At 35.3% G+C, this 25,544-nt stretch overlaps 2 protein-coding genes across 2 annotated transcripts in view; one reads left to right on the plus strand and one right to left on the minus strand.

The window, feature by feature from the left end:
* Positions 1-15,143, minus strand: part of LOC108746824 (heparan sulfate glucosamine 3-O-sulfotransferase 5) — a 37,373-nt gene extending 22,230 nt beyond the window's left edge. Inside the window, exon 1 of the mRNA XM_018483806.1 lies at positions 14,965-15,143. The gene's annotated coding sequence lies outside the window, so the exon portion shown is untranslated. The remainder of the gene's footprint in view (positions 1-14,964) is intronic.
* A 2,809-nt stretch (positions 15,144-17,952) lies between these two features.
* LOC108746771 (probable protein phosphatase CG10417) lies at positions 17,953-21,951 on the plus strand. Its single transcript, XM_018483723.1, has 6 exons — positions 17,953-18,187; positions 19,218-19,497; positions 19,660-20,467; positions 20,564-20,687; positions 20,851-21,306; positions 21,428-21,951. The coding sequence occupies exons 1-6, from the start codon at positions 18,077-18,079 to the stop codon at positions 21,668-21,670; spliced, it is 2,022 nt and encodes a 673-aa protein (XP_018339225.1). The 5' UTR covers positions 17,953-18,076; the 3' UTR covers positions 21,671-21,951.
* Positions 21,952-25,544: the final 3,593 nt, after the last annotated feature.

The raw sequence follows: 25,544 nt of genomic DNA on the forward strand, positions 1-25,544 counted from the left end.
GTAGCGACCATCCTCGAAAGCCAGCTGTATCGGGCGGCGCGAGGCGTGCTCGCGGTCGTTCGGGAAAAATCGAGAAAAGAAACAGAGCCGACGCGATGTGGGAGAAGATAGAATTGGGTCGAGACATCCACGATGACGAGAGGCGGAACCGGCTAGAACCTGGATAGAAGAAGGCTTGTTCGCGCAACTGCTCGCGTTATCACGGCGAGAGATTCTCGAGGAGGGCTCCGCGACAACGTGCCGCGGGCAGTTTTCCTTCTGACGAGAGATATCACGTCATATTTCACCCACAAATCCCACCTCGCCCACCTAATGTTTCATCATAACCGAGCTTTTTCCTTTTACGAGGCCATGATTCCGTCCCGTCCGCACACACGGACATGTGCGCGTAGTAACTTTCTTTCGCTACTTTTATCTCCTTATCGATTTCTCGTTGTGTAGTTTCGCGCACGTAGATATTGAGTTTAATGGATACGTAAGGAGAAAGCGCACTCGCGCTACATGCGTCTTGCATTATCCATTTGTGCCGCACAGACGGCGACGTTTTTGCTCCACAAAGACGAATTTGCTTAACGATCCGTCGCTTAACGATTATGCGGCTTTATGATAGCTCACGTTACACAACGGGTTACACGGCGGGAAAAGAATGATTTGATATGACTTACTATGATATGAATGTACGAATGAGATAAAGTTTCACAAACGCACGCGAGGCACGGCAGGTAAAGCGACTTATCGCTGCTAATTGGACAGCAAACATTACGCCGCTAAAGTACTCGTGCAAGTAAGACTATTGAGCGGAAAGTCACGCGCGAAAGATGTGTTGCAGAAGACGTACACAATGCAAGACAAATTGCTCGGCGTGGTGGCATTGAATTATTCGTCATACCTCGACCCTTTATGTCGGAGCTCGTTGCAAATGGAATGTACGCTTGTAGAATGTCTACGAAATGGCAAAGGCTTAATAAAGCCCGCTTTGATGTTACGCATCGTGAAGCGCAATCTTTGTCCTTATGTAATACTTAATCCTCCTGTTAATTAATTTATACAACAAAAATCAACGGAACGAAATTAAAGTGAGACCGATAAAGAGGACTCGAATAAGGATGGTAAAACAAGAAAGATAAAAGCGTATTTGTACAAAAGCGTGATTCGTACATTGAACTCTAAAATTGTAAATAGAATAAAATATTCATTGAATTAATGAAAATCGGTCCGATGAATTCTCATAATGATTTAGGTTATAAAAATATTACTAGAATTCATTGCAAGAATGAATATGTAGTTATATAAATGAATCCAGTTATTGTATCAATGAATTATGTAACTACGTTAAGTCGGATAGTAATTAACGATCATTCATTGGATCAATAATGGCCAAAATTTTTTTAGTGTATAAAAAAGGATATAAATCACACATTCGTGACACATAGAAAAAACGATTTTGCTGAAATTTCCAATTTAGATAAATACAGATCTGAAAGTAATTTTGTTGGAGCAAAATAATTATATAGGAAACTCAAGCATAACGAGCAATGCTGCAAAACGTTTTGACATTCATAATAACCAATTTGAACGTCCAATTATTTCGATAATCTAATAACATTTATTTTCAAATCTGTATTTAGCTAAATTCTTATATATTTCAATAAAACAATTCTTTCCGTGCAATAATTGATAAAATTTATATTGTTATTATTAGTAATAACAAGTACAAGTATACGAATTATTTCTAATTTAAATGCCTTACAAACTTGTTGATTACATTGCAATTATATATTGCAAATGCATTACCTCGAAATAACTATCGCGAAGGAACGAATTCAAAGCGCGAGCGACTATTGTCAAATCGACTTACGCAGCGAAACTTCCATGTCGAAAGTTTGACATTAAACACCAAAGACAAACTGCGATCTTAATCCGTTATTTCACGGTGCATTCTGAAAACGGTCAGGTGTTGTACGGAAAATAAATGTAGCGTGTATAAACAGTGTTCGGCAAGTTTGTATGCTGGGCGTTTCGTCAAGTATTATCTTGAGCAATTTAAACAAAGAGGAGCGATGTATCTCCGCTGCGCGCGTTAACTATAAAATTTGTGTCGCAACATAAATAATTCATTACAGCTAGAAAATGCAGCAGTATTTTGCCAGAAGGGTGGTTTTTGTCTTTTTTACCGAGGAACCTTATTTCCGTCGTGCCTATCAGAAATCTATTACTTGCATCTTTCAGGGGCTCCGCGCGTATAAACCCTGCTGAAAATTGTTATCTTTGTAGAAGCAAAATTAGGCCATTCGGTCCGATGTGTAGCCATGATACCTGTTTTCTTCACAAAAATCATGCTTAAAACAGCGCAGTATCGTGACTCGCACGCGAAGCTCGCGAAATGAAGTCACGACGGCGCAACGAAGCGATAAAGATATTGTTAATGAAAAAGAACGGAGCGCAAATTAATGCGATATCGGTAATCAGCTCGCGTCGTAAAAAAAGCAGCACGAGAATGCTGTAGCGTAAAAAAAAAGGTATCTCTCCCGGTGGACCTTCATAAAATATATCACGCGCTTCTTCTCGCGAGTGTATATAATATTTTAATAAACGCCCTTTGTAATGAGCAACGTAATCCAATCCATCGACTTTAAGGCGAATGATCGAGTTCGCTCTAATTATCGTATAAAATCCGATCGACGAATTACGGCCACTTATAGGCCACGCCACTACTAATAGACGTCGTACAATAGCGACACTGGCGTGTGACACAAAGCTAATCTCGACTGTTATTCGACGCAATCTGATTCGACTAAGTCAGATCGCGTGGAAACGTATACGCCAAAGTTGCCCTGTGACAGTGTAGATCTCTTGTACCGAATAATCCCTCTCCTTTTTTTTTTGCGTACGTAAACCCCGAGCGCGACAAAAATTCTTTCTCCGACTATAAGTCGCTGCTCTTTATTCTAACGTTGAGGCTGCGGCTCGTCGTTTTGTCTCGCGTTGAAGATATTTCTCATTCCGAAAGAGGAAAAATCTAGAAAAAGGGGAGAGAAAAAGCGTCGTGCGTTAAAAATTGATTCTGGTAGCTGAATCACGGTGTGCCTGCACGACGTGCGCTGCTTTGAGATTCGCAACGCGCGTCGCAACTTGCGGCCGCTGTGCGGAAATTGCCGGTAACGAAGCAAGAAACGTACAATGCTCCGAGAGACGGTATCTTATTATGTAGAAAATAGGACACGCTACGCGCGCAAAGCTCGTAAAAAGCTGTTGAATATCTAGACTAGAAACTAAAGCCAACTTCCCAGCCAGAATTTTTTCACCGCCCCGCGGCCAAGTAGTCACTATCTTTAGTATGTCAATGTACTTCTTAAGAATATTACAGTTTCGCCATATTCCTCAGTCGTAGAACGTACACGGACCTCTTAAAAAGACGCGGTAATTGCCCAAGCTGTGGATTATCTGCGCTTTATCATCCTTAATTTGCCGCTTATCGGTTTTTATATCGAGCGTGTATTATTTATACCATGGTACGCATTAAATTCTTAAAATGGCTCCTAACTCGAGCGTGCAGTAAACAATGATTCAACGTGTCAGATAAATATTATACACCATACTGAATATTACATTAGAAATCGACAAAACTCGATTCGAATTCTCCGATGTAAAATCTACACACAAAAATTTGTACCTTCCGAAAAATATATTTTTAATAAAAATTAAAATAGAATTTTTTCGTGGATAAAAAAACGCTGAAACGAGACAATGTTAAAATGTAAAAAAAAAAAAGAATGAATAAATATTTATAAATATGAAAAGCTAGGTTAAAATGTAACGTGGCATCTCGCTAAAGGCTTTGCTAGAAAATCGAAGGATTTACAGTAATTCTGACCGATCCGGATGTCGTTCACCTCGATGGACATCGTCGAAATCTTATCATGTACGATGAACAGAAAAGATCGCGTTTTGCTCATAAGACTCTTTACGAGAGTCAAAGTTTAACGAAGATCAAAAGTACAGTTTTCCTCAACGGTAACATTTTAAATTTAATTTTTAGGAAAACTTCTCTCAAGAATTCTTGAAAAAGGACATTATATAATTCTGTTAAAATATTCAAAATTCTGGTAAAATTTCGCAATATTATATTCGCACACAGTCGGAAAATTTGTGTTAAATTTAATACAAGAAAAACGTGTTAGAAAGTAACACAAACATTATGTAAAAAAATTAACACATTAAATGTACAATTTGTAAACAATCATATTTTTTATTCTCTTCATCAAAATAAACATTTATAATGTGTTAAATTAGTATGTTTCATGAAATTTAACATTTATAATATGTTAAATTAATTGAATTTTATTCATTTATCTTAAAAATTATATTTTAAAAAGCATTATTTTTATGTTATTTGTTCACTTACAATCACATTGTGTTAAAAATTATAGCACTTGAATGTATTAAAAATTCAATACGAAATTTTAACAAGGAATGGACCAAACATTTTGTATTTCTAACACGAATATAAAATATTTTTATCGTGTAACATCTCGTATCAATTAATAAAATTCAGATAACTGCATTTAATGGCAGAGATTTATGATTGAGAGATGCACATCGGTAACAAATGATTGCTGGATGAGAGGATAACAAAGTGCTGAATTTCGTAATGGTAATCTAAGAAATTCGATTCGAGAATATTCTGCTATCAATGAATTACAGAGGAAGAACAGAATACGGCGACACAAACTGCGAAGTTTCCACGGAACTTCAGAGTGGTTTAATCGATCATGTTCAAATTTCACACCATGTATTTCGACTGTCATAAAATACATGACTGATGCGCAATTCCCAACAGTTCGTTCTATTTGGTAAATGCGTATAAATGTTATCAGTATTCGATATAATAATTGAAAAATTTTGTATTAACACATTTCACGTATTTCGAACAATTTACTTATATCTTAATTTAATATAAAGGCGCCTCCAAACGATATGGCCAATGTATACGCAAACTTTGCATACATTCACTAAATATTGACTACATTCAATATGGATAATTATGTACGTCATGTACGCGTGTATGATATTTGCTAATGTTGGCATACCGTTAATCATATCGTCTGGAGACGAATATTAAAAAGTAATACAAATATTGTATACATAGTTAACACAAAAATACTGCTACAATTTGTGTCAACAAACTGTGGAAGCATCCATTTTCAGTAAAATTAACATTTCTAATGTTAAATTAACCGAGATTAACACGTATTTTATTTTTTATCTTATACAATTCACGTTTTAAAATACATTATTTTCACGTTATTTATTTACTTACTCATAACTAGTGTTATTTTAACACACAACAATATAATCACATTATATAAAGATTATGTGTTTCGCGGATTTTCTCCGTGTCCAGATCCCCATTTCTGTAATGCCAATCTTGTAGTCCACTTCATCAGGGCGAGGAGCAGCCTCGAATACCGAGCTGTTCCTCCGAGCCTCCATTTATATTACGTTGCTTGTTGGCATCCCAAGAATGGATCTGGACACGGAGAAAACCCGCGAAACACATAATCTTTACACAGAAAGCAACCGTAGAAGCCCCAAGAATATTATAATCACATTACGTTAAATTAACACTCGAATGTGTTAAAAATTCAATATAAATTTTGAAAAAGAATTTTTTTAGTGGATCGATTTTTAGTAGAACAAAATAAAATACTTTTTACTGTGTATCGATTATTAAATATTGTTTGGACGATTTCAATGTGCACTACAAAAGATAAAATTTGGAAACTATTTCAGTCACTCAGTGAAAAAAGAAAAAAGGCGTAAAAAGTCTTGCCATAGAACTCAGTGCACGCTGCACATATACGCACGTGCTTTTATGAGCACTAAGGATCACGGGACGGTGTCTGCAGCGCTCGATCAGAACGAAGTTACTTTTATATATCGTCATGATCGCACGTCACGTATCGGCAACTTTGAGGCTGATATCTTCGAAAAAAGTTCGGCCGAAGTTTAAAATATTTCTCGATACCTGGCGATCGCCCCCCTTTAAACCTTTTAGCCCACCTGTTTTACAAAATGACGTGTATGTCCAAAGTCTAATATAAGGTGACGCCACGAGTGTTGGAAAAGGTATTAACCTCCTTTCTCGACCCTCTGTTTCAAGGAAGCCCTGTCGCATGTTTACGAGCGATTCATTGACTTTACTTCCTAACCGGTATAATAAATTTACTAGGTAATCATCTCTCGAGGTAATCGAAAAAGGAATACGTTTACTAAGAGATCGCGTCACTGACGATGCTCTTCCTAAGCCACAAGTTCCGGATTTCAGAAATCTTCGTCACGAAAGGAAAAGAGTGTTATCATAAGAATTATCGATCTCAATAAGGTTCGCGACAATAACGAAGTTCATGCAATACGGAGTTTAAACGAGTATCGACGGCTGAGTGAGTAAATTTTAGTTCGTTTCTTAGAAATGGAGTAAGGAATAAAGAGAGAATATCGAATAAAGGATACTGTGTTCCTCGAAGTATTTCTTTTTCTTATGTCTTCTTTCGATAAAATAAGTTTGCCATTGAATGTTAGAGACCGAGTTGTTTTATGGCCCATATTTATAGATTATATAAATCTTGTATCAAAAAGCTTATCAGTGAAATATTCAGGATAAAATTTTATTTTACAGATAGTTTAATAGTTTCTTTGTATTTCAAGTTGTACATATAATTTGTCTTTATTTCACGTAAAATATGGAGAGAATATAGACATCTTATTCCAATCTTCATCTTCCATGACATGTGAATACTATAAAAAAAATTTCAATACAAATTATATATTTTTTAATGTCAGTATTTTAATTGTGAAAAATTTCTTTTCATTTTTCCTACTTCCTTATTCTCTTTAATCATCTGAGCAATATATTCGAAAATAAAATCTATCGTAACAATAAAAAAACTGTGAAAAAATTAAATTTTGACAATAAAAAATTTTTGACAAAATAATATTATTAATATGTTATTTATTCACACGTTCTCGTTTACGATTTTTCTGAAAATCTTATGCTCGACGAAACACACATTCAAAACAAATTAACAGTTATGAATTCCAACATTAAATATTTGTGCTACGTAATTTGTCTATATAATTTATGCTATATATATATATATATATATATATATATATATATAATCCATCCATTCTAAGATAATAAATCGTTATAAAATGTTATATTTATCTTTCATTATCTCTTCATTTATCTCTTATTTATCTTTTAATGCTCACTGAAATAAAAAATAGTTGACTCACCCCACGGCTGCTCTGTAGTTATTCGCTCTCATTCTCCTCCATCTCCTCTTACAATTACATTCGTTTGTTACATTTACACAATACTCGCGAAAATACTAATTAAGACCGCATTCTAATCACCACAAAGTAGGGTAATCACATGGTATTTTACACGGCACTCCCGATGTTAATCATACGCGACACGCACTTTATTATTATTATTATATACCGCGACGAGACAGACTAACCGGGAAAAACCCTATAATGCGCTCGACACGGACGAATTATTTTATTCATACGCGGCAATAATAATATCTTGAACAGTGCTTAAATTCGCACCTTGTTTCAAATTTTTCCATTATTTTTTGACATTTAAATACACACTTATTTAAACATATGATCTCGCTTATCAAATCCGCTTGTATATTTGCTTCAATAAATAGCCAATATATTTGTATAATCGTTAATTAATCACGTTTTAATAATTTAATAATCTCTGAAAGATGGTAGTATCTCGATGGTGTGTAATATTATGGCGGCATACATAGCTGCATTCCGCTACCTGTCGGCTCGAGACTTGTCTTGCATCGAACGATTATGCAACGCACGAGGCGTCTGTCTACACAGCGCGTTATGTATGTAAAAACAAACACCAAAGCTGAGCGCCAGTTTCGCTTCCTTGAAATATTTGACGTTAAATATCATAAAGTAAATATTCTATGTATGCTAAGTTCTTATAATGTTGAATATTACAACGTAAATTTTCTATTCTCTTTCATCTTGAATAATTCAATCAACACATAATTGATGTAAAGCTTTTCGTTATTCAAATAACTTGCTGCAGCGATTTGTATATTAATTAACGTTGTCAGTCTCGAAGTAACAGGCAAATTACATTAAATCCAATTTTTTGTGTGCTAAGTTTTTGTAACGTTGAATATTAAAATGTAAATTTTCTATTGTCTTTCACCTTGAATAATTATCACATAATTGATGCAAGACTTTTCGTTATTCGAATAACGAATCGCTGTGGCGAATTCAAGTCGATCATTAAAGAGATAATTATCGAGATGTATATATCACGAAATAGTAAAAAGAGATTTATAATTCTTATTCTTTATTATATAGAGAATATTATTCGTTACAGGAAATGTATCTATTTTTCTTACCTTTTGTATATTATATATTCTCTTGTTCGTTTCCGTTTCTGTTCCAAATAAATAAATTACGCAAAATGCTGGCTCTTTGATACGTTTACAAATCCTTTAATGCAAGCTAATAACATTTACTGTAATAAAGTTGCACAAGATATGCAACGGCATTTGGTACTTTTAGTACTTTGTCGCGATCGCGTTTCAAGTAATATAACGACACAATATAGATACACAAAGCAGCTCATGTCACTAATCGTCTGGTTCAACTTTCATTACGCGAATGACAAATACGATGTTCTCGCACAGGGCATTAGTCTCGAAACACAAGAGGTGTAGTAAGCTTTAACACTAGAATCGCGGTCTAAATTAACCTAATCGCGATTCAAGGTAAAGGTTTAGCTTTTTACAAGAAAGAGTTGTCACTAAAATAAAAGTGAAATTACTTATAATTGATTGTGATTATTTATGAAATTACAAAAATCCAGAGTAATCCATACGTAAATCCAAATTAACTCGAAAAGAAAAACTATCAGATGGGATCAAAAATGACACAGCCGCGATTCTAGTGATAAGTCATAAGATATTGGTAATCACAGTTGAAGAGAATAATCAACTACGATTGGTTGACTTCTTACAGTCTTAAAGTTTACTATACCTATTGTATTCCGGAACTATACATAAAGAAGTATCTAACGCTGAATATTGCAAAGTAAATTGCAAACTTACACGCTTTAATGTAAGCAGACAAAACTTTATCTCGAATTAATTGTTAATATTGTACATAATTGACTTCTTATTACGCATTTCAACGTGATTATACGACACACGGAACAATGGCTTGCCGGTTAAAATCTTGACAATGAATGACAATACAGCCTGCGGCAGTACAGCCTTGCGTACGAAGCTGTGTGCTATCAAAACAATACGGAGGCTGTGCATCAGATAGTCTCGTTATATCACGAAATAATTATAAACCGAATATTCCTTGTATTTTAAATTAATTTCGATAAATAAATAAAATAGGACATTTTGCGCTTATTAGCAATGCCTAAGATAACAATTAATTCCGTACAACAAGAAGAGGCGGTTTAAAATGAAAATATTGTTGAATTCTAATTGACGAGAGAATTTGCTACCTAGTTGAGATGTATAAATGTATATTATTAATAATGAATTTAAAATGTCAAGTACGAATATATTATTTCTTCAATCCTTTTTAATAACAATTTAAATAATTGATATATCATTTTAATTATTCCATTTGAAAAAAATATACACATTTTATTTAAAGAAATTAAATATTTAAAAATAAAATAAATATTAAATAGTTTCGTTAAATTTAGCTCACCAGACTTTTTTTTCCCTCACGCGGAGAGCCACTCGAAGTCTGTGAGACTGTCGGATATTTTGATGTGCAATTTCCGTATAAATGTTATTAATTCGTCAATAATTGTTTTCTATGACAGTTTTGAATAATCTAGAATAGGAACGTGCCATCAAAAGTGGAATTTTATTAATTACATTACATAAAATAATTTAAAAATAAGTTAAAAAAAACGTTTCCCTATTTTTTGATAAAATGGACATGTTTTGACAGGGTTTCCTAGATACTTAATTAGAAACCTAGGATTAACAAAATCACATCTAGGTATATTAAGTTTGAGAAAGCAATAAGAGCAAAGTAATTTCAAATAAGCGACCGCTACGTTATTAAATCGATAAAAAAATACAAGACGACTATCTTTTTAATATTATCTTCCAAGTTATACAGAAATGTTATAGTAAACTCTAAAAGACAATATTCTATAATTCAAACAACACTGAGAAAAAAGTATTTGATATTTGTGACAATATTTGTTAAATAAGTTGTATGTTAAATATTTGTAAAATAGTTATGGTTAGAAGTTCCATTTTTATAATTGCTATAGTGTTAGTAATAATTAAATTATATTTATAATACTACCAAAAAATACATTTGACGCAAAAAATGATTATAAATTATAATTAAATTAGAGTAATTGCAATCATATCTTTCTCTCACAATTAGGGTAAGAGAAAAAAAACGCGCGTGATTAATTTTCTCGAGACTAGTATTATAGCTCAGTTCTTCGGTAGAAATACGTCTATAAATACGGACCTAAGTGTTCTCTTCTGTTCTCGCGTGTTAGAGTTAATTTTTGCAAGTAGCAATAAGTCTTATAATTCTCCGTAAGATAAACGAATATTTTATAGATGTAATAATTTGCATATCAAGACCATGTAGCTAAGTTTAACAGCTGCACTCGTAAAACAATAACGCCCACGCGCAATGCAAATTCATTGAAATAATATGTATATAATAATAGAATAATAAAATAACGAATAAAATAGATAGAATTTTTTAATAGAAATGTGAACGCAGTTCCAACTGTTGTGTTTGTCGAGATTAATTAGTAATTCGATTGCGCGAACCGTGAATATTTTTATCAATATCTGTCAACAAACTACAACGGTAGTGACGCTAGTTGCATTGTGTCCCAAATAATAAATATGGAAAGAACATATTCGCCAACGCGCGTGATTAATTTTCCGGCCGGCGCAACATGGCAGCTGTGCAATTTTCGCGATACGAAGCTTGCAGCGGAACAATAAACTAGTTTACATGATTTGCGAGACGATACTGTAATAACAGTGGAAACTCGACATGGACTCGTATCTAGTAAAATGCCAACCGTTAATTAATGCTTTTGCACGCGAGGGACAATCACAAAGACAGTGGAAAGAATAGTCACCGTGTAAAAGGTCAATCGAATATACATCCGTTGTCGTGAGCCCAAATTATTTTTTTACATTCGTGCGAAAAGCGAATAAAAGTCTAATAATCAGCGATCTTATATTTAACTCGACAAGATTTACTGATAAAACGTTTTAACCGGCAAAGTCGTTGAATAATCAAAAGCATCAAAAGCAATATTTAACGTTAACGTCTCACTGACCTGTTACGTAAATTATCAGTGTAGTACGTTTAATCAAATAGTACATTTATTCAGTGATAAAATTAAGATGATAGTATAATTATAGTTTTACTTTTCATACTACAGTTTGTAAACCATCGATTCACAACAGATGTCAAAATTATACACAGAAATTGTTCATTATTCAATCTAATGCAACTTTACATCTTTTTTTTTTTTGGGAAACATAATGTACATAATTGATATTTTTCCGAATAAAATATACATGAAAGATAAAAGTCATCTTTTTTTGTCTTCGAAAAGAGAGCAAAATAAAACAGTGTTTTTCAAGTCGACCTATTTGAAACACTGGTAGACATACATTATTCAATTCAGAAAATAATAACAATACCTCTTTTCCTTCTCTTCGTGATCGAGTTGAACTGGACAATAGGCAATGAAGGTTGAATGAAGTACTTAACGAATTTCTTTTTCATTAATTTTGCACGTTCCACTTAGAATGGTACGTTCCACTTGAAACAGAAACACTGTGGAAGAAAAAGCTTCACGGGGCGGTTTGAAAGCAGAGCTTTTAGGCTTTAGAATTGCTTGTTCGAAAATCTTAAAAATCTTATTTTTCGTAAAATTATATAAATTTACATTTGATCATTTTTGCCATTAATTTTAAGTAGGTCTTTAATTCTATCAGAAAGTAATAAAGTTATTAAAAAATTAAATGCAATCGAAATCGCTTACATTATATATTGTATATCAGGACTTTTATTATTAATTCCAATAAATTTCTTCGATTGTAATGAAAATTAAATCGAGATCGTATTACGATGATTGTTATAGGAATAATTTTTATATGAATCGCTTTTCTAGTAGTATCTTGGACCGTGGTTACCGCGAATAAGAATTTCGAGATCAATCTGAACAATTTATTCGGGAAAAAGAACACCAGACGGAGGAAATTCCCACACGTCCGTTACATGACACAAATAACGGTTTACCTCACGTATGAAACTATATATGCGAAAACCTATAATGTTTTTGGAAGAAAAAGATATAAGATAAATTGTTCCTATATAAATAAAAATGTTATACTTTAATATTTATTAATGTAAACATAAAGGTTACACTTCAATATTCAATAAAATACCTGTAATTAATTGTGACTAGTTTCATTCAGTGTCTTGGAAATATCAAGGAAGAAAATACCCGGAGCACAAGATATTTCATGACATCAACGATTATAATTTCTAGAGTGCACAAACAGCGGGTTGTATCGGGTATTTATCATTCCCGTGTTTAAGTTACACATATCAGAAATGCGTTGAAATATCAAAATCGGGAGGATGGGAATTGCAATTTCTAAAATTATCGTAAACATAAAGATCCTATTAAATTATTACCAAAAAAAAAAATACATTTTCCACATCTTGCACATTTTCATTTTATGAATACGAGAGAAGCTAAAGGATGCAAAAATTACAAATTGGGAAGCAACAAAACACGAGTATCAATTTGTCTTGTGATAATCTCGTGTTGCGAGATCAAATCAAGAAACAACTTCTCGTCATTCAATACTAACTCAACACGAATGTTTCAATTAACTTGATTAATTAATATTGATTGTAAAATTAAGAGAAAATACAGTCATATATTTGAGAAAGACTGTCGTTGGTCAAATAATTTCGTATGGGCAATGCCGTTTTGTTTTCCAAAAATTTATGTGAAATAAAAAAAACTTTTAAAAAGGTTACCTTTAATAAATGCGCAATATTTATAAAATTGATTTCGCACATCGTTTGGAAGTACTTTTATTGTTTCGCGCCGCTCAATCGAAGACGAATTCGTCGCATGGGGCACGTGCAACAATTTGCATAGAGCAAATAATGACTTCTAGATGGGCGGATCAAACAGGATAATTAAAACCAACGTTGTAAGATTACGTACGCTTATTCTGCTTCGCATTTGGACACTTGCCATCGGCCGTCTGCAAACGGCACTTTGCAACTTGTCGCGAAATAGAAACGCCCGCGGGCAAATTGAATGAATCCTGTCGTGGCGCGCACGCGATATATTTGTACATATAATCTCTGGTATCTCTGCGTCATTTAATTAATTTCAATTCAATTAATTCCCGAGCGCGGATGCGTCTTACAATTCCATCCCGCATCTGTGCTCTGGATAGCAAGAATTAGAAGAGAATTCGTGTATATTATATCAAAGAGTTTTGCGTTCATTGCAAGTCCATGGACTTCTGGTAGATTCAATTAGAAAAGTACAAATCACTTATAAGAAGTCTTGCATTTATCAGAATTCTGCTAGATTCAACAAGAAAAGTACGAATTAGATACTTATAATCTTGTTGCATTCATTGGAATTTTGACCGATTCGACCAAAAAGATATAAATCAGATACATATGTTAAAAATCTTGTTGCATTTAATAGAATCCTGGTATTTGTACTTTTCTGGGTAGGTACATACAACCAGAAAAAATAAAAATCAGACAATAATAATTAAACATCCTAGTGAAGATAACCAGAAATTCAGTTCGGCGATATTCAGAATTCCGATTCGCACGATCAGAATTGGTTTTGATTGTGTTTCTCGTTGCAATTCTGCAGCCAGAACATTTTTCTATGTAACAACGCAGTACCTCCTATCTCGAAGCCAGAATAGTTGCGAAGTCACGATTACGTGTGAAATATTCTCCTCTTTCCTTAATTTTCCACAGTAAAAGAACGAACGTTCGCTCGGCGGTGAAATATTTCACGTAACGAGAGAAATTAATGATCGTCAGTAGTATGAACAGACACTCACAACGACAGCAGTAGATGACGACGCGACGGGTCAGACATCGCGCGGTACCACGCGCGATGGAGCGATACTTTGGTAGTTTAGATAGCTCGGCCTCGCGGTTTCGCGTGATAACGGATAAATGCTCTCGGGAAGAGTTTAATTGCAGGCATATACATGGTTAAGAATACTCATTTGCCGAGAAATTTCTACATTCCCGCGCTCAGCGCGCCTTCATCCGCGAACCGCAGCGGGATCGTCGCGAGCTAAAAGCGAAAAGATAAGAACTTTCCACCGCAGAAAGTTTCCCTTGGATCGATGGGAAAATTTTCCCCAGGGCAATTTTGATTAAAAAGAATTAGTCCGTAACCACCGAGCCACGAGAGCGAGAGCGTCGTTCTGAAATTGCACGAGAATCCGCGATACGGGAAACGCTTTTAGATCGATATACAACCAGTTCATTTGTCGAGCGGAGCGGGTCGTTGTATCGGGAAATCGCGCAAAAGATGTACCGTTATAGATATATCGAGCATCCGAGGAGACTTAAGCCTATCACTAAACTAAGCGAGCTGCAAATCCTCTTATCCGCAACACGTACGCGCGGACGCTTAAGCGTCCTGAATTAGCAGGGGATGCGTGTTGCTGCCATAGTATCGCAACCAACTTCAATTCCGCGTCCGCACCATCTGTACCGCCATAATCCGTTAATATATCTCTGGAAGAAACGTTTCCGACCTCGGGGAAACGTCATGCACGGCATAAGCGTGGTGTAAGTAAGTAGTGACAGACGTACCTGGTCGGACCGATCCAAGGTCAGGTCACTAGGCCGGGAACACACGCTGCTGGCTTGTCCTCGCTCTCTTTGGTGTTACGTATCGACAGGTGCAACGAGTGCAATGCACGGACGGCCGTGGTGAGAGCCGACGGTACGATGATACGGTCAAGCCGAGCGTACGTTGGTCTAGTCGAAGCGATGGCAACAACGACGACGACGGCGACGACGACGACGGCGACGGCGGCGGCGAGAGTGGCGAGACGTCGAAGGGATGAGACTCGACGAGCTGGGATGAGCGGGCGTAGCGAGACTCGCCCCCGTTACTGAGACGAGATCGACTATTCGCAGCGGCGATGACGTCGAACGCTCGCCAGCGAGCGCACGAGAAAGGTGGCGAGACCGATGCTCGACGGCACCGTTGTAATCGCGCGACTCCGCGCCGCGTATCCGCTGCCGTCTGTCGCGGTGTGCCGTACCACCGAGCATTCGCATCCGGGGGTGCGTAGCCCGACCTAACCTCCCCGAGCTCCGCCGAACGACTGGCGGGCTCGCCTCGCTTCACTGCCCCGGCGCACTACTCCGCACGCACTCCCCTCCCTGCCACCGTTTATCCCCCTCCTGCCTCCGTTTAGTTGTGCCGCGAGCCGCGAAGAGACGCGACATCTACCCGTGCGACCGTAGCGACCGCGCGCTCTATCTCCCCCCACTCTGAATGTAGCGCGGAACATTCAAAAGCGACTCGATATTCTGCGCGTTCCGTTGTTAACTTCACTCCGCATTTAACTGAGATATCTCTCCCCACTGCCCGTTTCTGCCAATAGTGCCAATATAGATTAACTTTTATCGCGGCTTAACTTAATTGCTTTTTATCTTCCTTTGGTTCTAAGAATTAGATAAAGAGTAAATTAAACAGAGATTAAAATTAATCTAGATCGATAAATATAAATATAATATATGATCCGTTTCTGCAGATGTAGATAAACTTTCATTTTCGGTTCAATTTGCATTTGTCTTCCTCTAATTCTAAGAATTAGAAAAAGATATAAAGAGCGAATAAAATCGATCGAGTTAATCTACATTGATAGAAATGGATATAAATACATTTCTATTAATGTAAACGTGAAACTTAAATATAGAGTGACTTCAACTCTAGTTTAATTTATTTTACTACGTACTTTTACTCTCTACAAAGTTAACTTCTTTTTAGCCTCTTCTATAAATATATACAATTCTTAGAACTAGAAAAAGATAAAAAGTAAACTAAGCCAAGACATTAAAATTAATTTACATTAGTAAAAATGTACATTAATGATTGTAACGATATCATTACACTGCATAGATTTTGTAGTAAAAAGAAACTATGCAACGACAGTATAACGACATTATTAAGAATTTCAGAATATAGGGGCTTTAATATCAATTTAACTTATTTTTTATCTTTTCCTGGTTCTAAAAATTATAAAAAATACAGAGTAAATGAAACTGAGATTAAAATTAATCTATTTTGATGATGGACGCAATTCACGTTTCTATTAACGTAAATTAATTTTATCTAATTGTGGTTTAATTTACTTTTTATCTTTCTCTAATTCTAAAAAATGGAGAAAGATGATAGTCTGTACTTATTCAAAATGGGCTTTTATCTATAAATGTGCGCTTTTATTTCTGAAATTCTATAGACTATATTTAACGCGTTTAAAACGATATTAATGCGCATTTAGTACATAGTTCGTGTTACATATATTTTTAGAATATCAGAAACAAAAAAACACGCTTATCGATAAGAGTGCATTTCGAATACGGTCCTATGTTTAAATATTATATTTAACATGAGCTATAATGTGATAAATATGTGCTAACATTGTTCTAATTGAATATCTACAGGTCAAAGAATTAATTAATTAAATTGAGAGTAAAGTTAATTTTATTATTTCTGGAAGTGAAGTGAAAGTTAAAAGCGACTAAATTTGCTAGGTGATTGGTAAAGTTATAAATATTTTAGTTAATTAGCTAACTTTTGTAATTTCACCTCGTTCACTTGTAATAAAAGCCCCATGAACTAAAATAAGATAACACTAGATATATTTGTGATAATAATAGACAAGCGTACTTCGTTATTGAATGAAATGTTTTAATATTAACCTATATTAATGCACTAATTTATTATTCATATAATTTAATGTCTAATAAAGATAACGTGTTGGAATGTTGGAATTATCGATTTTAGGATAAAGTGGAACAATTTCGAACATGGTATAATTTTGTACAAAATAATAATAATCAAATTTGAATCCCATTTTCGAAATTCAATTCATTCAATTTTTGTTTTGTTTAATACCTGAATTGTTTCGAATGACAACTCGCAAAGCGACAACTTAATTGATGACGAAAGGATTATACTCTCTCTTATTACACAATTATCTTAATCATTCGAAATCAGTATGATTGTTAATACAATTCAAGCAATTGTAAAAAGAGTTCGTTACCTGGTTATCATATTTTTTCACAAAAATAAAACAACCGACAATTCCTCATCGAAGCTTCGTTCACTTTCCATTTTTACAAATAAATGCTAATTTTAATGTCAGTTCAACTTACTCTTTTATTTTAAGAATTCTTAAAAAAGATAAATCAATTATTTTCCGTGAGGAGCATGAAAGCCTGTAGGATCTTAATACGAAACCATTTGTAATAAAAAAAGAATTCTTAAAAAAAGATAAATCAGTTGAGAGTTGAGAGACAGATTAAAGTTTATCTACATCTACATAGGTGTAGAAATAGATATGCGATTGATACGATGCACAAATGAGCAGGGACTACAGACTTGGAAATAGAATGGAATACATATCCGGTCGTTCGACTCTTATTACATGCGCACGTCGCTTTAAGTTTGGCGCGAAAGCGCGTCGCGTCGCGCGCAGCCAACTCCGCCAAGTCGGCGCGGAGGTGGCTCCGGCGACCCAGCTGGCGCCAGCAGCGCGCTTGGAAAACAGAAAGCCAAACCGGTCATGGGAGGCTAGTTAAACGACTGTGGCACCACGCTTGTGAGTTCTGTTTTCTGGCGGAAACGTTGCGACACATTACGCGGACGCCGCGGGAGTAGCAGGACGGCCAGCCGGTATTTTAAAAGATGGGAGCGTACTTGTCGGAGCCGATTACGAAGAAGGAGTCGAGCGACGAAGTAGGAAAGAATGTCGCGTACGGTGCGAGCTCCATGCAGGGCTGGCGGATTAGTCAGGAGGTAAGCGGGAAGTTGTGTCGTCGCGGCGGCGGCGGCGGCGGCGGCAGCGACGGCGGCAACGGTCGCGACGTGCGCGCGCGCGCGCGAGCGCGCCCGCGTTTATCGCACCGTTACCTAGTTTCGGTCCTCGCGTGTTTTGCCGGTTACCCAGCCACCACGCTCGTCGGCTCGGCACGGCCGAGGCGTCCCGCACCCCGAAGCCTCGCCGCTGCGCCGGGCGACGGGGTGGCCGCGCGAACGTGGCCGACGACGTCCGAGAGCCTCGGGCGCAGCATCCGACGCTCGTGGATTTGGCTTCCTTGCCACTCATGCGTTTATTTACCAACAGACGAGATAGCTCGATAACATGAGATCCTTGCAACATCGTCGATCAATATTATCATGGAATTGTTTTCGTCAGAAAAATTTATTATCTTATTGACGATTTTAATTTTTTTCGATATCGCGTATTGTATTAGTATCGGTGATTAGTTTCCTTCCCTGTAGACGACAAAGTTATTACACAATAATAATTCTTTTATCTTTTCTTATTCGTTGATTACCGTTGGAATTTATTACCGTTATCAAATGGAAATTAATTGATTACGTGGAGTAAATTTTGTATATCGATTTTCTTGTAAGGGAACAAATATTTAACTCTCAACTACTGCTATGAAAATTACATCTAAGGTCTAAAGCATTTTGTTTGAAATTAGAATACAAGTGAACCTTTATCTTACGGTTCTTGACAAAAGAAAATTCTTTATTTATAATTTAGAACCTTATAATGTCAATCATAAAAATTGTGTAAAATTTTTGCTTTGAATCCAAACTTACTAGTTGTAGCTGAGGGTAAAGACAATAGAATTCTCTTTAGTTAAATTTCTTGCACCATTTTTTCCTTTTTTTTCCAATATGGAGAGAAAAAGGAGGAAAGATAAACTATGCAAGAAGTTTAGCTGATAAGGAGAAGATCAAATTACAATCTTTCTCTGGAGTGAAGAAGGAATCTTGTCAAAGATAAGATTACTAACTGTAACTTTCTTTGCAGGATGCTCACAATTGTTGCATAGATTTCGATCAGAACGTTTCGTTGTTCGCCGTATACGATGGTCATGGAGGACACGAGGTTGCTACGTATTGCGCACGTAATCTTCCTGATTTTATCAAACAGACAGAAGCTTATAAAACAGGCGACATTAGGCAAGCTTTAATAGATGCTTTCCTCGGTTTTGACGAAACTCTTACAAAACCAGAAGTAGTCAATGTTCTCAAAGAGCTCGCAGGGACGTCCACATCAGAGAAAAAGGAGAATGACTTGAACGAATCTGGTGCGTTTTTTTTCATATTAAGGATATGCATTATTACGGGATTTACCTTTATACAGACACTGTTGCTAGTTATATGTTTTGCAAGCTCTAATTTATTTTTTCTCCTTATCTGCACGAGTAAATTCTTAATAAGATTATCTTCGTACGTTACATTGCGTATAGATGAAGAAGAGAATGTTAGTAATCTGTGTATGGAGGCAACAATGCCATTGGAGCAAGTAATGGCAAAATATCAATCAGAGGTGTCGAATCCTCATCTAAAAAATCTGAAAGGCGAAAAATGTGGTAAACGCGCATTCGCGAGTCCTTTTTTGCGAGGTCGGAGAGGACGAGAGAAAGCAAGTGGTTTATCCTCTGGCGCAGGATGTTCGTCATCGCCGTCACCGCCACCAACATCATCGTCGTCTTCATCCTTGTCCGGTTGGAATACGAACGAAACAGACGTAAGTAGTTCCAGCCAGCCGTGTGGATCAACTCTGTCTAGCACAGTGGAGCGAAAAGATTCCGATGGTCCGGGAAGTAATGAAGCTGAGCAAGTACTGGATTCGACAACGAGCAACGGCAGCGCTCATGCGTCTTCACCAGTGGTATCTACTGAGGATGTAGAAACTGCTAAATCTATGGATATGCCCGATAGCTCTGAAGATGTAAAAGAGAAAGTATCAAGTCCAGGCAAGGCGCCACCGTGCGCGGAGTCTAATGCGAATGAGGTGGAAGTTAATGGCGCAGAATCGAAGAGGATCGGAGATGCAGACAGCAGTAAAGGTGGAGGAGACAATGTGTCGAGCAGTTCTTGTATCCCTGTGGAAAATGGAGATGCGGGTCAGCAAGAACGGATAACTAGCAGTGGTCGAAGAAGAATTCAGCCTGTGGATCTTTATCAAAGTCTACTGAAAAAGGACAGTGATGATTCTGAGGAAGACGATGATGATGATGAAAATGATGAAACCTTTGATGGTGTCCCTGAAAGGTATAAGTGTATAAATATTGTTTGTTGTAAGAACGCTTAATTTTTAAGAGAGCATTTCTTTTAAATTGAGATTTCCTCTTTTAAATCGTTTTACAGTGACGGTGATGATACAGAAGATGTTGATGAGGATGAAAGTGAAGATGACGATGATGAAGTAGAGGAGGAAGATATAGATGATTCTGACGATGATACTGATGATCTCATGGTGAACACTGAAAAGGTATAATATCTATTTTATTACAGAATTTATTGAATATTTAGAGAGACTTCAGCACTAATTTTACTGGAACTCCATTTTCTGTAATCCATAATTCTAATTAGTGCAGCTCTTTTCCTTATTGAATTTGTCTAATGTATAATTGTACAATGGCTTTTTTGTGTAGCCCGGTTCGGACAGTGGATGCACAGCAGTTGTAGCGATACTCAAGGAAAACGAATTGTATGTGGCTAATGCTGGAGATTCTCGATGTGTTCTATGCAGGGATGGCCAGGCGATCGAACTTAGTTTGGATCATAAACCCGAAGATGCACCAGAAATGGAACGTATAGTAAAAGCAGGTGGAGAGGTGACAAACGACGGCAGAGTGAATGGCGGCCTCAATCTTTCCAGAGCGCTCGGTGATCATGCGTATAAGCAAAACATGGTATTACCACCCCAGGAACAAATGATCTCGGCTTTACCGGACATAAGGCATATTACAATCGATTCAGAGAAAGACGAATTTATGATACTAGCTTGCGATGGCATATGGAACTTTATGACCAGTCAAAACGTCGTTCAATTCGTGCGCACCCGTTTATCACAAAATTACGAAAACATTTCGAAAATCTGCGAAGAGGTATTGACGTTATAAACTTAAAAGATTACAAGTGACTTTTAAACATACTCGAATGCATCTTTTTAAATCATTTAGAATATTCTTTATTCTTTCTGAATAAACAATCTAATGTGTGTTATAGCTCTTTGATCATTGTCTTGCACCGGATACTCTCGGCGATGGAACGGGCTGCGATAACATGACTGCCGTAATAGTTAAATTTACATCACCGGCAACCGAAACTGTTAAAAATAATACCGTTGCTGAGGTATGCGTTACAAAGAAGCGATCGGTTTCGCCAACTGCTGAGGAAAACAACGAGTGCATCCCAGGAGAAAACACAGTAAATCCCTGCAAACGTGCTAAAACTGAGGCAGCTATGTGAATTAGGAGTCATCACGCGTCATGAACTGATCTCCGGGAGCGGACGAATGAATGTGAGTTTATGTAAAATTATATAACAACTTTATATATTGTTGTGTAGAGCTGGAACCAATTGGTTACACAGTAACAAGCACATGAAATAGTGTGTAAGGTGTGTTATTCGTCGCTGCTAACAGACTGCTAGATTGGAGCACGTGGGAATGATATAACTTAGTTTTGTTAATAACGCATATGAATAATTTCTCGATCACAATAAAATAAATAACGCATATGAAGAGAAATTTCTCTTTTAAGATCATATCCTGTGCATATATTTTTATTGTCACGTAATGTTAAATACAATTTGTTTAATATTGAACTTTATTTTATTATTGAGAAATATATATATATATATAAAATTCAACATTCGGGCTATTTTTTTATTTTATTATGTATAATTTGGACTCAATCCTTAGAAACTGAGGAATATGGCAGAAAAAAGGGAAGGAAAGAAATTGTGTATAAAATAATAATATAAAACAATTCTGGTCAAAATTATAAATAAAGCTCGTTCATTTCTTTACAAGCATTTATTGACAAAGGTACGATGAATGATACGTACTCATATAAATGTATAATATAATTTTCTCTCTTAGTTTAGAACATAATGTATTATTATAAGTTCTAATATAGTTCTAATATAGTTCTAATGTAGCTCTAACAACCTTTAATATACATAAATTTATTAATTGAGACTAATTTTATATAAATGATGCAGTGATACTAACGAATACGCAATATTAATTAACAACGATAAGTGAATAACATTAGTGTAAATTAAGAGTTTTATTCAACTTTTCTTTTTTTCTATTTAGTAGATATTGGATACATACATTGTAACTGGTATTTTCTCAAATTTAGAATCGCGGTACATATATAATATTTCGCGATATATACATATATATATAAAATACATTTTATTTGAATAAATAAAATTGACATTAAATAAGAAAGATATCAGTTTAGTGTTTATTAATACGTGTCTGTATCACAGTATCATTTATTTTCAACTGTAATGATTTGTTAAATTCTTCTAATCATTATATTCCATGTCTTAATTAATATATTTAAGGTAAATAATTAGATTTTTGTTCATATCATCCCATTTGCTCCAGCTGCACTTACAAAGTATATTCCTTGAGTTTTTAGATTAGTACACATAAATGTATATATTTATAAATGTAGTTTATAGGATTTATATTCGTAAGTCAATACATTTATCTCTTATTTTTACGAAATAGAATTTATTTTTGAATCCCTGGGTATAGTGGTTGAATGGATGGGTGTGCGAATAGTTTTAAGATGTTTAAATTGTATTATGTAATTAAGGCAATTGCGTATAACGCGTTACCAATTTGTGATCTTGTCTTAATGATAACGTTAAAGAAATACAAAAAAAAAAGATATGTACTTGTGTTAAGCTACGTCAAGTGCTATAGTAGTTTGAAACGATCTGAATTTGGAAATTTGCACATGTCAAAAGTGTTTTTTGTAAATTTATACAGAGAGTCATATATATACATATATATATGTATAGAGAGAGATACATCGTAGCTTTGGGAAACCGATAAAAGTGTTTGTCTTACAGAAAGAGGGATTACAATTGTAGGATTGAAAAATTGCGCGATATGTTGTGGCGAATGCATGATGGTTACGATATTTTGCTAAATTCAGAATACTTATCCTATTGTGTCGCGATGCTGATAGTACTTTGATAAAGAGGAGTATTCGTGACATCATGACTGTCGCAAAATTTTTTCTGGTATTTGGAGATACGCGAAATATTTGGTATTATATAATAAGTGCAAGATACTTGTAGTATTCCGACAAACGCAAATAGAGGGTAGGGCATATTATATCTGGGAGCAAATCTCCATTTTTCGTGTAGCTAACGAAAGCAATGGTATATTCGATGGATTTATCGGAATTCAGTTTTCTGCACTAATTAGATAAAGGTATAGTGTATATTTTTGCTCTTAGATCTACTCGTGCCTACGTGTACAAGCTCCTCCACTCGATCTATCTCTAGTTACTATGAACACGAGCGAATTGAGAGAGCGCGTGTTAAGTACGGAGACTGTCCTCTGTAAAACTTTGGTCTAAGAAAATAATACTATTGGTTTTATAAATTAATTATCTGATGTGTGTGTGTGTGGCGCTAACCGCCGATACTCGCATACGTCAAGAACTTTTCGGAGTTCACCTTATTTATGTATTAACGTACATAAATATCGTAAATAGGCAATACTTGAACAAATAAAGACCTACTGTCATATTTTTTACAGTTTAAGACTCTTTCATGTTGCATAAAGATTCCTGTTTCGATCGTAATGCAGAAATATCAGAATCTTTGTGTTTCCATTGTAGAGATTCATATAAAACATTAAAATTATGTGACGCAACTATTGTAGAAGATAGAGATATGAATCAACCCAGTGAAATCTTCGCGATAATTGTAACATTTTCCACTAATATATATTCTTCTGTCGACACTCATGTGTAATCATGTGTAATCGCAGTCGTTAGTAGACAGTAATTTCATCGAAGAAATGGTTTATAGTTAAATGCAAAAACAATCACGATACTCTTATGTAAACACCATTTGCAAGATGAACAGCGTATAGATGCTAGACGAACGATATCTAGTACCATTCAGAAAAAAACTGACGTGCCTTTCCAATTCAGGGGTTAACAACCTCCGCAACATATGTATGTACATTCGATTCCGTCTCAAGAAAAAAAAAAGGTTTGCACCCCATATACTGTCTTTAGCTGCAAACTCCGTCATACACTTATGTATAATATCTTGTTTCATAATACATGTCGCTCGAATCAATCTTAATGCTTGTTTTTATTTTCTACATTTTTTCTCTTGCCACACGAAAGAAGTAAATACATCAAATATTTTTAAATCTATATATATATATATAATGCTTCATTTTTAAAATCTTACATATACATTTGCTTTGTTACTAATAACATTTCTTATTAAATTATACATATTTCACACAAATAACGGAATAAATTTGGTTTTCCAGAATTAACGCTGACGAATTTTCGCTGCTTGTCTACAATTTGCTTATTTGTCTATTATTGATTTGAACTATTGTCTCATGTTCCATATCATATCGTCATACTTGTACCATGATTTCAAATTTGTAATTGTGTAAATAGTTAATATGTACATATATTCTCTCTTTCTTTAAGAAAATCCTTTAAAGGTACATAAATCTATTCTATTATCATCTTTCTATATTCAATCCTTTGCAATTTATTGTTTATATAATCATAAAGAAAAATAGGGAAATCTATAAATCATTTTATTCAACATAGATATATTCGATTTAATATATAACATATGCATTACAGATATGAATGAAAAGATATCCTACGATGTAGTAGGTATGCAACACGATACAAGTGGTCCCTATATTATTTGTGGGATTACGAATATCTCTCATCTTTTAACACTAAGATACACAAAAATAATATATATACACACATATATATGCCGTGCCAGTGTAATCACAGTCTGTAGTTGTTTTATACTCCACCTTCACTTATCTAACATCTTCGGAAAAATTGAGCACAAACTTATCTTCTATTATTCTATTATAAAATGAAAAACTGAGTTTCCTGATCATCATATACGATCAATAGATATCGAGTTATTCGTATCAACATCCGAAACACTTCGATTCGGATTGTCGCTCCGATTTCGTCATATAAGTGAAAGTGTAAATCAGTAAAGAAAATTAATCACCGATATATATATATATATGCGAATTACGGCAATTATACAGTGAAATAATATACTTGGAATGACACGCGCGCGC

Source organism: Trachymyrmex septentrionalis, unplaced genomic scaffold (genome assembly GCF_001594115.1).
Source record: "Trachymyrmex septentrionalis isolate Tsep2-gDNA-1 unplaced genomic scaffold, Tsep1.0 scaffold19, whole genome shotgun sequence".
NCBI lineage: Eukaryota > Metazoa > Arthropoda > Insecta > Hymenoptera > Formicidae > Trachymyrmex > Trachymyrmex septentrionalis.

Excerpts from the sequence above, each read along its gene's own strand:
- LOC108746771 (XM_018483723.1), top strand. The coding sequence starts at position 18,077 with ATGGGAGCGTACTTGTCGGAGCCGATTACGAAGAAGGAGTCGAGCGAC. Across the intron at positions 18,188-19,217 it reads GCTGGCGGATTAGTCAGGAG|GATGCTCACAATTGTTGCAT; the intron begins GTAAGCGGGAAG and ends CTTTCTTTGCAG. Across the intron at positions 20,688-20,850 it reads TCATGGTGAACACTGAAAAG|CCCGGTTCGGACAGTGGATG; the intron begins GTATAATATCTA and ends TTTTTTGTGTAG.